Here is a 16,651-nt window from a genome sequence, read left to right as displayed (position 1 = left end):
GTTCATTTCTAGAATTGGCTGACTACTGTATGTAATACATTGTATAATAATGTTATATCTTCTGTGAGAAAGCTATTTGTTTAAGAAAGCAGCTTTCTGAGTACCTTTGCAGAATCAATTTAATTATTTTAGTCGGTGCACAATCCACAAAGAAAAGGGTTTTTTTCATTCCAACTCAAAAATTCACTGTATCAGTCGTCATTTTGTTAATCTTTTTGTTAGTTTAGATTCTGGTTAAGGTTTATTACTGATATGGTTTTGTTATTTTATTTATCATCTAATAAACAAGTGTGTTTATATATTTCAAAGTACATTTTAAGAGCAGAATGTCACATAGTGCTTTACAATAAAAGAAAATAAAGCAACAGATAGAAGAAGAGTTAAAACAACATACACTGAAATGATCAAGCTTTCCAAATGATTGTGCAAAAACACCTCATTGATTAAGACATTGTTCTCTGATAAATCCCTCTTTATACAGTCCGCCTCACTAATTTATATATTCTACACGTAGATACTAAACCCTTTAGACGCAGCGGCCCACGGGAGGATCACAAACCACTGTTGTGCAGCCAAACATTGTTAAAACTCACAGAGGTCTTTTAAATTCTAGTCCCTGTCCCCAGGTTCACAAATATACCACATATGGCCTGCTGAATTTGGGGAAAATATGCATAAAATGATGCACAGGATATCCTGAATATTTCTATTTGATGGACTGGTGCAGTCAAAAAAACATTCAATCCATGAAGTGTGGAATAAGATGCTTTTAACAACGTTACTGAAGGAGTTTACATTGTGTTAACACAAACTCAAATATGTTAAATCAGAGGAATAGCTAATGTGGAGTGAATACATTTTGGAAAACTGATGGTGGTGATTATAATGTGTGTCTGTGATGCAGTGGGGGGAGAACTCACATATTCCACTTTGTAAAAACAGTTTAGAGGTCAAAGTTGTCCATTCAAGATTAAAGTAAAAGTACAAAGGTATTATCAGCAAAATGTAATCAAAGTCAAAGTCAAATCAAAAAAGTACATGTCGGGCCCTTCCAGAGTGTTATAATATCATATATTATTTAAATGTGATTACTGGAGTATTCACACACAAGCAGTTTTAATGTAACAGCTGATGGAGGCGGTGCTCATTTTAAATGTTTTATGTACTGTCCAATAGTTTAATCTTTACTATCATATAATATAAATTGATCATATGTTTTGTTTGCATATACACATGTGCACCACCATACAAGTCCACCTTTTTACTGTTTTCAGCTTGTTATTTTACAGGTTTTTTCATTACTATTATTATTATTACGTTTTGACAATATATCAACATTGTTGGGATGCTATAAATATGACCAATTTAAGAAAATGTAAGTTTATGTTAACTCTTTGCTACTGCAATAGTGTGTTTTTTTTTTTAAATATCTTTTTCTCTTCATTTGAAAAGCAACTTCAGGTGTCAGATACATGTAATGACTAATAAGTACTTCTGAAATGTAGTGGAGTAGAAGTAAAAGGTAACATGAGATGGAAACCACTGCTTAAACTGTAGATATTTTCAAAATAAAAGACTTACAGTTAGTGGGCCGGTTGTGACAGTTGTTATTAATGACGCCCTTGGCGGTGCTGCTGCAGCTCGGGACGCCCAGAGCTCTGACTGCAGGAAACAGCCGGAGGCAAGAAGGTCAAACTCAAACGAGCCGTAAACACTTCAGTGTCTGTAACACGTCAGAGGCCCCTGATACCCTAAAACGGCCACACAGGTACATTTAGCAAATCACACAAAGTGGCTCAAGGTCAAGGAGGCTGAGGACGGGCAACAGGGATCAACAAGACAACAGATACATCTGTGAGCTTGTTGCCCAGCAACAGAGGAGCTGGTGTCGGCGGACCAGTGCTTCATCATCAGGATTTTATGACACTGTAAATCAGACTTTGAAAGCAAGACTCATGAACACAACAAGTATTAGAAAGAGGAATCTTTAATTGATCGATAACTCGTTTCCCCGTAAAACAGTACAAAGGCAGTGGAAATACATTTGTATTAAAATGCACATACACAGAAAATGCATATACAGTACTTCTGAGGTTGCTGCTGGCGTGATAGTCAAAACTAAACTAATATTCATTGATCTATATTTACATACCAGATCGTGCACAAATGGTTGCATCCTAGGTTGAAACAGTAAATGAATGCTCAAACAAACTGTGTTTTTGAGTCAGTCAAGATCAACACAACAGCTGTTTTAAAAGAAAAGAAAGAAGATGTAAAAAAAAATAAGGATTCACCATGTTTTAGGAATACAATGTTACATAAATGTGGCTATGAATTATATATGAACATCCTCCTCTGTAAAAACCTTTAGATCAAGTAAACTGGAACATTTGGTGTATGTAAGTGCCGCTGGAGTGGAGATTTCTATGAGTATGAGAAAGAAAATTAACTTGAGAAAACAGCCTCTTAACATATGTATTGCAGAAGTCCATACATATTTTACTGGAAACAACTATTTGCAGAAACAAAGATCTATGGAGGGGTGAGAACCAGAGGGGCGAAAATGACATTTATCCAACTTTACATGAAAACAAAAAGTGACCCTTCTTTGCCCTGACTTTGTTTATTAAATTCAATCTTTAGTATTAAAACTCCATAAACATGTTGGTGACAATATACTTAATAAACACTATTTTGACATTTATTTAAAAACGTATTTTCCTATTTTTTTAAGTGCACTTACACCCTTTTGGCCCCAAATTGTTCAGTGTGTTCAGGGTCAGGTCGTTTGGTTTTTGGTCAATAATTCTGGATGTGTTTAGAATTTCACATGAACCATTTGTAGGTAGAAAGCGCTCATCAAGAGCTTTATTTTGGTATATATATCTACTGTATAACTAATTTCCGTCCAAAACGTCACTGGTTCTCACCCCTCGCTATAATGTGTACTTATCTCCTTTACCTGGGAGGAACCTACATGTGTATTATGGATGTATTCTTTCCACATGTCTGAAAAAACACACATTAACCTAATGTTTTTGTCCAACCTCAAAGCAAAGACTATACTAAAACTTCACACAGGACGATGATGTGTTCTTCTAAAATAATTAAAATCATGAGCAAACTTGCCTTACATTCAGGCCCATGTTCATTCTTATTTCAGTGTAAATAAATTAGATATATTTATTCTTACACTATCAATATTTCTTTGGGAATGTCAGCACAAAGGCCCGTAGGGCACAGTCGTATGACTTTGTAATTCACAGTAAAAACTTAAGGCCTCAGCGTCCAATGAGATGTTCAGAAACAAAAATGATCACCAGAGGTTTTAGCAGCTAAAGCATAAAGCTTGGCCCTATTCTGCTGGGATCAGATCAAGAATTCAGGCATGTTTCTACTTCTTGGGCTCCACACACAGCGTGCATCCAGGCTTCAGGTCGGCCTGTCTCTCCATCTGAATCGTGACAGAGTGGAAGTTGTAGGAGGAGAAACAAGCCTGTGTCATTTCCCTCAGGACCGTCTGAGCATCCACGGTCTCATCTGTAGAGAGAGGAGGGAAGGACAATGGAAATGTAAGCAAACGAATGTAAGTCAGCGTGTGTGTTTATACTGAATATTTATATGCCTTAAAAACACTTTCAGCAAAGAAGAAAAGAGGGAAAAAAAGCCTGGAGGCTTGTTAGCAGCCCAAAAAAGTTGTAATAGTCATTCATAGATTGTATAAAAAAGTCTATGTGCTCATTTCCAGTGGTGGAAATAGTTACTTGTACTTTACTTTCTATTTTCTGCTACTATCTGCTTCTACTCCACTACATACTACAGAGTTTTACCCATTTTCGGCTACTATCTGCTTCTACTCCACTACATACTACAGAGTTTTACCCATTTTCTGCTACTATCTGCTTCTACTCCACTACATACTACAGAGTTTTACCCATTTTCTGCTACTATCTGCTTCTACTCCACTACATACTACAGAGTTTTACCCATTTTCTGCTACTATCTGCTTCTACTCCACTACATACTACAGAGTTTTACCCATTTTCGGCTACTATCTGCTTCTACTCCACTACATACTACAGAGTTTTACATTTATCAGACAGCTTTATTTACTAGCTACGATTTGACACGTAAAGAAAAAGATCATTACATAAAATCCAATGAGTTGAGAATTTAACTCCTAGTTCGGACCCATTGTCATGTCTAATAAGTTTCTTTTAAATAACTGTTTCTTCTTTCCCAGAAACATAATATTATACATATATTCTATATTATAAGGGGATACATGTTCTTTCAGACTGTGTTTTCTGTGATTTTTGGTTTGCTACAAAATGTATCCCCTCTCTACAAAGTACGGCTGATGTCCTACCATCAAGTGTTTCATTTTGCTCATATTTCATATCATAAATAGTAACGTTGTTAAAAATAGAGAAGTTTCCTCTTTCCTAGCAAAAGTGAACGGGGGATATAAATGCTTTTAGACTGTATTTACTGTCTTCAGTCCCCTAACCCCCTCTCTGTAATGCTGCATTTTTTCTGTTGCGCCCTGGATTGATCTAGTCCGAATGCCCACTCAGCCTGAAACTGGTGACAAGGAATTTCTTGCAAACTCATATGAAGGTTAACCAAAGGGTAAAAAAAAAATCATACTTGATACACCCGCTGTGTTTTCACTCCTCCGTGACGTCTGGTTACACTTGTCACAAGTTTTAACAGTAAAATATGGTTATGTCATATGTTTGCATTGTATCCTGGCAGTTTTTTCTCACCTATGGCAACGTGGGCCGTCAGGACAATCTGGTTCATGGTGAGGGCCCAGATGTGAAGGTTATGGACCGCCGTCACCCCCTTTACGTCTAGGATCCCCTCCCGCACCTCGTTGTACTTCACCCCTGCTGGAGTGCCTGAGCGGTAGATGAAAAAAAGGAAGATGAAAGACTTTGATACAAGACACAAGGAGTCAGAAAGAGTGAGACAGAGTCCTGCAAACACTGTATGTGGTATTTGTTTTGAGAGCCGGGGGATAAGAGCCTCACCTTCCATCAGGACGAGAAGGATATCCCTCAGGATGGTGAAGGTGGTGCACAAGACAAATATGGAGAACAGAAAGGTGCAGATGGGATCAGCTATCTTATATTCTGGCTGGAAGAAACAAATAGCAGAAATTAGGATCACTGAAATGTTAATAATCTGAGTAATTGAATAATTAGTTTGGTCTTGAGGCTGTACTGAGAGTTAATATCTGCACGGACCTATATTTGATCTTGGCCGAGGCAGCAAAGGATAAAGCTTATTTTTTCAGTAATGGTTATAACACTATAGGGACTCAAGCCATTAACGATTAATTTTGTTTTTCTAATATAAGAAGTTTATAATTTCGCCCTAATGGCTACCCAGGGAGAGGAAACTCTTTGAGCATCCTGCAGACACAAAGCAACAAAACAGCTCGTGGACTGAAAATACGGCTCCATCCTTCCAGCAGACACAGCCTCGTGTTATTCGACATTCATTCCTCAAGGGTGAGTGTGTTTTTAGCACTGAGAAACACAGAGCGGTGGATGGTTGGCAGCTAAAAATAATGCAGGAATTAATAAATGAGAGCAACTGTACTGCACGCTGCTGTCATCTCACACCATCAGCAGCCAGATTTAAGCCACAACCACGGATAATGATCAAAATATGATTGGCTAATTGAGGGGGGACTTAATATTTTTACACATTTCTTATTATGTATGTAATGTAGTGCAGTGGGAGAGTGGGTCGTCCTCCATTTGAGAGATCAGCGGTTCAATCCCCAGCTCCCCCGGTCTGCATGTCGAAGTGTCCTTGGGCAAGACACTGAACCTGCAAGCATGGGTGTGTGAATGTGGTGTGAATGGTTAGTGATGGTATGTAGATGTCCACTGCCATCTGTTTGAATGGGTGAATGTGACAAGTGCGAAACGCCTTGAGTAGTCAGAAGACTAGAAAGGCGCTATATAAGTACATTTACAATGGCCAAAATTGAATACTTAACTTAAACATACATTTATATACTCTGATGCACACTATTTAAGTGTCTGTAAGTGTGTGTGTGTGTGTGTGTGTGTGTGTGTGTGTTTATTCACACTGCATTAAAACTGTAAGATAGGGAATGCTTTGGAGGAGGTCTGCCCTCTCTGAGTGCCGTTTGAATTTTGATACTTGGATTAGCTACAAAGATTTGTTTTGTTACCTGTTCTTCATTCATTTACTGTAACACCTCGTCTTGTGTTTACACTGGTCACACATAAAATAATGCAGTTTTATGTTATTTATCTACGTTTAGATTACTTATCGCTTTACTGGGAAGGAAATAGTTTTATAAAACCAACCAAAAATCATTAACCAACATTTGAAAATGACCTGAGAAAACGATTTTGATGATCCAGCCACTGGCCTGTCTTTAGTAAAGTTATTTCTAAAAACAATTAAATAGGAAGAAAGTGATACATGTCTTATTGCTCGTTGACCCAATTTAAAATGTCTTTGTGTATTTCACACCGACTCTTCACTGCTAGCGTCCCTCATGGGTTTAACCTTTACTCTGTTAGACTTCCTACATGTTTTGCATACCTGAGACACTCCTTACCTTGAAGAAGATAATGATGGCGCTGATAAACACGCTGACGCTCTGGAGAAGATCTCCTAACACATGGACAAAGGCCGCTCGCACACTGGCGTTGTCCTGCTGAGCCCTCCGCCCTGAAAGAAAGTATTTCAGTAAGATCTATGCTGTGAGGATAATTACACAGCGGCATAAAATCATCACGTATTCCATTAAAATGTTACAATGGATTAAAATGCGCCCCACAGGGCAGACATACTTCAGAATACTGTGCTTTTCCACATTTAATATTTCATTATTTCTTCATATTTGAGACTTATACTTCATACTAGGAACGTACCATGATCAGAAGAGTTTTGCTCCACATCTGCGTGGTTATCATCCTGGTGTGAGTGGTTTGAGGTCTGATGTTCTTTTCCTTTCTTGTGACTGGGCCCGTGCCCGTTCGAGCTCTGACCCCTGTGACTGTGGCCGTGCCCGTTCGAGCTCTGACCGCTGTGACTGTGCCCGTGCCCGTTCGAGCTCCGACCCCCGTGACTGTGGCCGTGCCCGTGCGAGCTGAGACCCCCGTGACTGTGGCCATGGCCGGATTGGTGAAGGACGAAGGCCATGCTTTTGAGAGTAGGAGCAAAGCGTTTACAGAGTATGAAACTAATCAGCTCTGAGATAACATGCTACAACATAGACTTCTTCAAGAGTCCATGAAAGTAGATTTAGTATCGCCCTCTGTATCAGCTTTAATTAAACCATAAATATTCAAAAGACACACTTCATGCTGATAAAAGCAGTAAAAATGAGAAATGAGTTTGTATTCTACTCACATAATATTAGCCAACACCGCACAACCAGAGGTAACGAGCATGATAGTGCCCTCGATGGTGTAGTTATCTTTGATGATGCGCTCCACAGCCAGGTAAACCAACACTCCTGTTACCAGCCAGATGGTGAAAATTGACAGCAGCGCACCCAGGATCTCTGCATGGGAGAAGAGGTGAGGAGGAAAATAAATCAAGAAGGAGAACAAGAACAAGATACTTGTTTTTATTGTTCATATCATTTTCTCGTTCTATTTTTCTGTTATGTACCAAAACACTAAAGCAAATGTTAAAACCTACTTGGTAATTTGCAATAGAGCACCCACTTCGCATCTGTGGTTTTACTAAATATCATATCATTGGACAAATTTTTAAGCACAAAGAAAAAGGGAATATGTTAATGTGTTCAGTGATCAACATAAATAAATATTGTATCTAGTACAATTATTTTTTAGTAAAACAAACGTACAGTAATCCTTTTTGGTTTAAATATCTTTGAGTTTCTTAAAGGTGGCTATGCGAACACTAACTATTACTCACTATCATAATCAACCCACAATGAGCCTTTAATTTAGCGACAGTAAAGTTTTAAAGAAATGTAAGAAACATTTAAAGTGAAAGTACTAAATCTCCAATCAGATCATAAATCTAAACTGTGTATGTAAAATCACAACAAAATAGTTTAAATACACACTACATGGAAATGTACCTTTACTTTATGATCAACATGAGAAATACTCGAACACGTCGACTACATATGTATAGTGCCAATAAGATGTAAACCATGAAAGACCCTGTTACTTTACAAGTATTTTGTTGCCCATGTCAACCCACTATTTTTGTCTGCAAATATTGATAAGAAGAAAGTTGCAAACTCTGTTTCTGTATAGTTTAATGTCTGTGCTGCACCTGCACGATGCCAGCCGTAGCTGAGTTTGTATGTGGCGGGCCTGGAAGAGAGCCAGAGGGATACCAGGCTGATGACGAAGCTGATTAAGTCCACCAGCAGATGGGCAGCGTCTGTCATCACCGCAAGACTGCCTGCAAAATAGCCACCTGCAGAAAGAGGGAAATAAATAATAATAAAATGAAGTACATGGAGGAGAAAGGGTGACAAACAGTGAATTTAAAGGCCGTATTAAGGTTACTGAGTGAGTATCTTATTAGAAGATCTAAATCATCGGTGTTAAAGACTGAAAAGCATCATATTTTTACGCTGGTTCAGTGATCTTGTTTTGGAAAACCAGCTATGAAAAAAGAAAACAAGAGCTACAGAGATGAATCTGGGATTAAAGATGGTTGACTCACCAAGAATTTCACTGATCATGAAAAACAGACAGATGACGGAGACCACATATAACCTCTTCCTGGCAACTTTCTTCTCTCGTTCACGATCCTCCTGTGCACGGCTGTTGTCATGGCAATGCTTGATGCCGTCAGTGACGCTCATCTGCAACGCCTCCTGGCTGGACACGCTGGATCTACATTAAAAAAAAATACAGAATATGGGCTCTGTGTACAATCTTACAGAAAAATGATCAAGAATGACACAAGAAGGCGAAAACGCTTATTTTCAAAACATGTTAACCTTTGCAAGTAACTCTGTGTCCTCTACAGATAAATGCTTATTCAATATAGATTAAAAGGTAAATAACTGGATTTCTTTCTCTAATATTGTGGTGCCATTAGTCATGATTTAAAAGCTATCCGACTTCTAAAAAATGATACCTATACCCACATAAAAATAGACATTTGAAAGAGGAGTTCATGTTCATCCTTGATAAACTTGTCAGTTGTTATTTGACTTGATTGGTTTCACCTTTTAAATTGCTTTAAAATGCAATCACAAGTTCCCAAAGGTGGCGTCCTCACATCACTTGCTTTGTACAGTTTGTAATTTCTGCTTAATAAATAAGTTTATTGGTATTGAAATTCGTTACGAATTCTGCTTTATTTTCTATTTGTTCAGGAAAGGGGGAAAAAAAGAAAATAAACCAAAGTTTCGTTCAAATGCATGGTGATATATATTAATCTAAATATTGAAAGTAAAAGGGTGTGTTTACAATTCATCCTGGTGTGTGTGGGGGGGGGGGGGGGGGGGGGTACATGACCAAATTACATCACAATCCCCAAACATATGAATTCTGCTTTATTTTCTATTTGTTGAAGGTTTGTTTAACATCATAACAGAGAGAGAGAGAGAGAGAGAGAGAGAGAGAGAGAGAGAGAGAGGAGAGAGAGAGAGAGAGAGAGAGAGAGAGAGAGAGAGAGAGAGAGAGAGAGAGAGAGAGAAGGGTTTATTTAGGATTAAAAAAAACACTCAAAGTCAACAGAATTTAAGTTCAACAAATACTATTTTAAGTTTTAAATCTAAAATAGCTCAGATCACATTCTAATCTATAATGAATGTTATATCATTAAAACTAAAAATAATACTTGTTTATGTTGCCTGTGCACAAAGAGTTTAACACACTACTCTTGATGTGTGTGTTCTGGATAAATCCACTTTAAATGAGCTCCTTCTACCATCTTATGTTGTTCTCATAATCTCTCCACTGCACATTAGATTATTATATGTTTACATTTGCACTACAATTAGTCCGTTTATTTATACATTTTATTTTTTAGGTATCTTTTATATTGTATTTCTATATTACTGCTTCGATGTGTCTGTCTGCTGTTACACCGCAACTTCCTATCTTGGGATCAATAAAATATTTCTATTTCTATTTGCCTTTGATATTTTATATGTTTGAATGTGTCCGTTGCATTTTTTGAATAAGTGTCTATCTTGAAGTATGTATATATCTTCTAAGGGACATGAGGAAGTTTATTCTTCATCATATTGTGTCCCGGGCTGAACCTCTGATGTAACTCATGACACTTCTGGCCGCAGCGCTGCAGCCTGTGCACACCTCCCTGTGATTTGAAGTTCCCATCAGGAATAACAAGAGTGAAACTGTGTGCACGTTTGCGCACCGCTAAAATCAGACCATCAGAAAAGACCGGTCCCGTGTGGAAAACCAGCTCACAAACAAGGGAGCGTGGGCAAAGACAATGAGTTTGGATCTTTTTATGATACTTTACTAAATATTTGACAAACTTTGCATTTGATAAAAAACCCAATGAACAATTTCAGATTAACACACACACACACACACACGCACGCATACGCACATACATATATGTATATATATATATACATATATATATAAATGTTTTTGTACATTTATTCTATTCCATTTAAACTCACAGTTTAGCGAACATGACAAAATAAAAGTTTACCTTAAAGATTTGTATTCGGTCCTCACGTCTGACACCAGGATGCTTTTTTCCGGATCCTTCTTCTTTGAGAACATGACTGACTTCTTTGGAGAATATCAGATTTTAAAAGAAATCCCTCAAAGTCAACACAATGCCCAGACTAAAATAATAAAAACAATCAAATCTAACCCAAAAGCACTCCTATAAAAGCTATAGTTCTGATTGTCCAAACTCGATTTCTATTTCTTGTTGTGATCTTTGCTGAGTAGTGTTTCCCAGTCGCTGGACATCCTCTGATGAAGCAGTCAGGGTGCAAACACAGCTTCATATGTGATGCAGCCTTGTGACTGCCATGGCACCGTGTGCAAACGCGTGCCCGCGGGAGACGAAGCTGATGCGCTTTTCGCCTCAGGAATTCAAAGAGATTAGAGTTTCAATTGGCACAGATGCTCGAAACATAGGTTTGGCCCGACAGACAGGCTCATAGAAAAACAGCCTATAAACTTTATGTGCGCTTGACCCGCGAAAGTCGAGGATAAGTTGTTTTAAGTTCAACTTTTATACGTCAATTGTTTGTGTGCCAATCGGGAGTGGCTGATTTGATTCAAGACAAAAAATGCACTCCTTCGGGTCCCAACCACCTCCTTTTAACAAGAGAGTGTGTGTGTGTGTGTGTGTGTGTGTGTGTGTGTGTGTGTGTGTGTGTGTGTGTGTGTACGTGTTTGCCAGTGTGTGCGCGCTTGTGTGTGTGTGTTTTCTGCATCGCATGCCAATTATTTCTGATGCAGGCATCCCCATCTCACTTTTTACTTTCTTAAATGTTATTGTATATGATGCATACACTTTGTTTTATAGTTTTAAAGTCTCCTCCTGTGGATTTATGATGCAGCCTAAATGTTGATCATCTTATTTGGACCCCTCTACTCAAAATGTGTTTTGCAGTTACTTATATTTTCAGCTTCACTTATCAGAAGGATATATATATATATATATATATATATATATAGTACAGACCAAAAGTTTGGACACACCTTCTCAGGAGACTATTGACATTGTAGATTCACACTGAAGGCCTCAAAACTATGAATTAACACATGTGGAAATATATACTTAACGAAAAAAACCTCTGATTACTGCTCTGCACACACTCTGCATTCTCTTGATGAGCTTCAAGTGGTTGTCACCTGAAATGGTTTTCACTCCACAGCTGTGCCCTGTCAGCTTCAATAAGTGGGATTTCCTGCCTTATAAATGGGGTTGGGAGCATCAGTTGTGTTGTGCAGAAGTCAGGTGGATACACAGCTGATAGTCCCACTGAATAGACTGTTAGAATTTGTATTATGGCAAGAAAAAAAACAGCTAAGTAAAGAAAACGAGTGCCCATCATTACTTTAAGAAATTAAGGTCAGTCAGTCTGAAAAATTGGGAGAACTTTGAAAGTGTCCCAAGTGCATCTACAATTTTCGTAGTCATGAAAATAAAGGAAACTCTTTGAATGAGAAGGTATGTCCAAACTTTTGGATATATATATATGTAGTGTATTTCCCCAAAACACTTTTTGTTTTACTACTTCACCTTTTTTAACATGTAGGAAACAAGCCAACAAGCAAATACCCTCCTTTGACGCTCAACTGCTAAGTGGAGACATGGGAATTCTGTGGGACGATGAGTTTTTAAAGCATTAACAGACTTTGGCAGAACATTTTATTTTTTTCCGTGTCTGTCGGAGGTCAGAAAGGGTCAGGTGTTTATATATATTTGTCTATGTCAATTCATCCTTAAACTGCCTACTTCATTTGTGATTAAACTATGTAGGCCATCTGGTTTTCTCCATGCCCGACTGCTCACCTGACAAAACATTTGTCAGTACTTTCTACATCTCAACTCCCTCACTTCCTCTCATAAAGGGCCGTCAACAACAGGAACTATAGCGATAACCATATAGTTTTAACTATTGTCCTAACTCAGGAGGGACGGTGGAGTTGAAACACAATAGAAACACTGACAACTCTACATAAAGCGTACTAAAGTAATCTACTGAAATCAACATCTCTCTCTGGCTCTCCTCGACCTTTCAACTGTTTTCTTCATATTCTTGTTAATAAGACTAAGGACAAATTAAAGCTAAATCAAGCACTTTTTAATGTTGTATCAGCTGTTTCTGACTTCCTCTTTAATGTAAGCTAATTTAACTGCATTTAGGAAGCACAATAAGGCAGAAGACGAGGGACATGTGGGGCTCCCACACAGTTTGTTTACTGTCCCAACAAATGAATAGTTAGTACATCTATGATATATTATGGTTGACTGGTTTGCAATGGTATCATTTTATCCAAATCAATCCTAACCTCCATACTTTCAGACCAAAAAATGTGTAGAACCCTTGTATAGGGTTTTTTTTTTAGTTACTGCGCTCGGGCTTCGGGCGGTGTAGTTGCTGGATTGGACGTCTCTTAAGTGTCATTTGATTGGTTTGTTTTTTAAAGATCATGTCAGTGTGTCCTCGACAGAGAGGATGACACGCCATCGGTCAATACCACACGCACAACACAGTCAGACGACACATCAGGGCGACAATTTTGGCACCAATGAAAATCGAAATAAGACATTCATTTGTGACATCAAGGCAGCCCCCTCGTGGATACCCCTGTGATGAAACATAATAAGCATCTGGGGTGCCTTTGCAAAGGAGAAAACATGATGACGTGGCCTCTGGGGTGCCCAACTTGAGACTGCGATGCAGAGGCATACATGTAAGAAAACCTTCTGCAGGCCGTTGCCCCTCCACATACGCACCTGCTCCTCAGACAGACTGATTCTGCCGCTGCAAGGAGGTCAATCGGGGTCCAGTATGAACCTTGAACCCTCCAGTGCACAAACATCGATCCTTTACTTTACAGGGAGACGTCATGTGTGCAACAGTGAAACTTTTTGGATGATATTACAAAAAAAAGCAGTAGAAGTAGGTCTGATTTTAAGACTTTTTAACTTGGAAATTTTACTTTTTAACAGAATTTTATTGGTTTTCAATAGAAACAAGAGTTAAACATTTTGTCATCAAATCATAGCAGATAAAATGAATAAAATAAGATTTAATAACTACAAAAAAGGATATATAAATAACTGACATTTTACATTAACATTTAACATTAGTATACAGTGATATATGGTGTAGTGGTTAGCACTGTCGCCATACAGCAAGAAGGTTCCAGATTCGCATCCCGGCCTGGACCTTTCTGTGTGGAGTTTGCATGTTCTCCCCGTGTCTGCGTGGGTTTTCTCTGGGTTCTCCAGTTTCCTCCCACAATCCAAAGACATGCACGTGTTAGGTTTTTTGATGACTCTAAAATTGCCCTTAGGTGTGAATGGTTGTCTGTCTCTGTTCGTCTCTATGTGCCCTGCGATAGACTGGCGTCCTGTCCAGGGTGTACCCCGCCTCACGCCCTATGTCAGCTGGGATCGGCTCCAGCCCCCCCTGCGACTCCCACCCCTGGATAAGCGGTTGAAGATGAATGACTGAATGAATGAATAAATTGCAATGTTGAGTGTGAGTTTATCTTGATTTAACTATTTTCTAGAAAAAGAATATCAGACAAACTATTTTTCAAAGCGAGGCATATTTTTTATGCCTAAAGGGGATGTTGTGTCTTTCATATTTGTGGTGTTGTGTCTTTCATATTTGTGGTTTTGAAATCACATGTTGAGATTAGAAAACACTCAGTCTGGCATCAAATGCAAAACAAAATTGCAAAACAGTGCTCATCGTGCCAGAACACATGTTGAGCAGGCTTTAAGTCTTTATGTGTCCCACGCTTATTGGCTGCAGGAAAATCCCCTAAAAGAATGAATGCTCCTCATAAACTGTGCATTTTGAGAATCTCTGCAGCTCTGAAAACACAAGCACCAGTTGTTAATGTTTGCCTCAAAACATGAACCACAGGGTGGCGACAATGAACCATCTACAGCAGGTGTCACATTCTCCACATCTGTCACAAGATGATAGAGTGAATCAGTGTTTCTGTGTTTTTCAGTAAAGTATTTAAAAGATCAAGGATGCTTATGGATTATTATATGATTGTTTTGGACCAACAGCTCTCTCTTTATTCATGGTTTTGTCTTCTAAACATCCAGAAGTGGAAAGTAACTAAAATAAGTCATTCAAAGATGTACTCCATGAGATGATCATCTGTTTTATTGCATTTTAAGTAAATATATCAAGTTAGTTCAACAGCATTAAAAGGCACGCTGAAAAGGCTTCGTTTCTCCTTGATCAGTAAGCTTACTTTCATGTTTACTTAGCATTAACGGCTAATGGTAACAGCTAACCATCAAACTCCTCTAATACTTGTTTTTATGGTTCGATTTGCCGGAGGGGATGGGTTCAAACAGGCTCAAACAGACGCCGGTCACCTGTAGGATACTGGACCCGGTCTGACCAACCTGGCAACCTGAGAGCTGGAATTATTTATTTGTTGTTGCGACTACGATCTTGAGACACTAGATGGCATTGTTCTGCTCATTCTACATACTCAATCTGTTATTCCTAAATAAATAGTAGAAATTTCGATGGTGTTTAAGCGTGATTTTGTTAACAAGGGTTGTGTGTCCCAGCTGCGAGCTGTAATAACCACGGTCACAATAGTAAGCATGCGAGGGACTGGTCAGCTCGTGAGTTAGAGTTGTTTGTAACTGTAGTACTCTCTTGCTACCGGTAGCACCTCTTCTGCTTCTTCTTCTCCTCCAGTAAAACACAACCGCGTTGCTTTCTGGTATGTGGGAATAATGTAATGTACATCGTATGTACACTCAGATTATTTGTGCATTTTGGGTATTTTATAGTGGACTATACAGTGTATGAATTTACCCACGGAGAATTTGAACACCACTACAAAATGGCGTACACACTCTGTGCACTACAGGGAACGATTTTGAACACAGCTAACGTATCTCAATACTTATGTACAACTATAAATAAATACCTGTGATGCCTCAGATGGATGAGGGTGGTCCCCTTTTCCCTCCCAAAACACACAGTTAAGGATTTTATACATTTATTTTAAAACTAATTGTGATTATAGATGTGAATAGATAATGACGTAAAGATAAAGTGTATTATATTTGTCTATTATACACATTCACTTATTCACAAAGCAGCTGGTGACGTTACAGCTCACACAGTTTACATCAGTGCTCTTTAGTGTCTTTGAAAGCAGCATTAAGAGCATGAGACAATCCCTGAATGAGGCTGCTTTGTTACTATTATTATTTTAATTCCTTTTGAGAGTTTTTGTTCTTGAAGAGGTCTAAAAGTTGCGTCAGTTCGGCTCTAAAAATAGCTTTCATTGTGTCAGTGTGGCTATTTTTGGTCGATACCATTTGCAGACTCCAGAAAGAAGTGGGGCCTGTGTTTGGTTTGCCAAAGGCGTCGTGTGTGTGAATAGATGGTGTAGTGGGGTTGCTAGGGGCTCCAGAGTGAGGGGAAAATGGCACGAGAAGGGTTAGTTACACATCACTGTTCACACTGTTCTTAAGATCCTGACCCTGCAAACGGGCCACTCACCACATCATGAGAGCCCTACTTACACTAAAGCCCTGTGTGTGTGTCTGTAAGTGTGTATAAATATGTTCTGTGCTCCCTGCAGCCTCTTTTAACAGACAAAAACAAAACCACCGCTGCAAATATTTCGGAAAGATACACAACTCTTGTCACCATGGCGACCGTCCGCCTCCTATCCATCCTAATGATCTCTCTGTGTGTTTGTGCGTCTCATAAAAGCCCCCCTCCCTTTAAAAAAAAAGGGGTAAACAACTCCAGGTCAGGCATGTGGGCAATTCACTGACGTCAGATCAGCCCCGTTAACATTCAAAACTCTACACCAAGCAAGAAAAGAGAGAGTAGAGAGAGTGGGGGGTGAGACAAGAGTGTGGATGAAAGAGGGACAGAGAGAGTGAGATCCTCATAAGTCGTGAGAACCAGCGAGGGATC

At 38.8% G+C, this 16,651-nt stretch overlaps 1 protein-coding gene across 1 annotated transcript; it reads right to left on the bottom strand.

Moving 5' to 3' along the window:
* Positions 1-1,988: 1,988 nt before the first annotated feature.
* On the bottom strand, positions 1,989-10,948 carry slc30a8 (solute carrier family 30 member 8). The gene is made up of 9 exons (XM_083925839.1): positions 10,687-10,948; positions 8,710-8,882; positions 8,311-8,457; positions 7,408-7,561; positions 6,927-7,198; positions 6,611-6,723; positions 5,037-5,142; positions 4,770-4,904; positions 1,989-3,540 (listed from the first exon to the last, which is right to left on the bottom strand). The coding sequence occupies exons 1-9, from the start codon at positions 10,758-10,760 to the stop codon at positions 3,395-3,397; spliced, it is 1,320 nt and encodes a 439-aa protein (XP_083781965.1). The 5' UTR covers positions 10,761-10,948; the 3' UTR covers positions 1,989-3,394.
* Positions 10,949-16,651: the final 5,703 nt, after the last annotated feature.

Source organism: Echiichthys vipera (genome assembly GCF_963691815.1).
Source record: "Echiichthys vipera genome assembly, chromosome: 13".
Classification (NCBI taxonomy): domain Eukaryota; kingdom Metazoa; phylum Chordata; class Actinopteri; order Perciformes; family Trachinidae; genus Echiichthys; species Echiichthys vipera.
Note: the sequence above shows the minus strand (reverse complement) of the source record. Positions and strands in the feature narration are given on the sequence as shown.

Bases quoted from the DNA above. Each gene is read 5' to 3' on its own strand.
- slc30a8 (XM_083925839.1), bottom strand. From the start codon at position 10,760: ATGTTCTCAAAGAAGAAGGATCCGGAAAAAAGCATCCTGGTGTCAGAC. The intron at 8,458-8,709 runs GTGAGTCAACCA...CTCTTTCTGCAG, and splicing joins CATGATCAGTGAAATTCTTG to GTGGCTATTTTGCAGGCAGT. The intron at 6,724-6,926 runs GTACGTTCCTAG...ACTTTCTTTCAG, and splicing joins GCAAAACTCTTCTGATCATG to GGCGGAGGGCTCAGCAGGAC.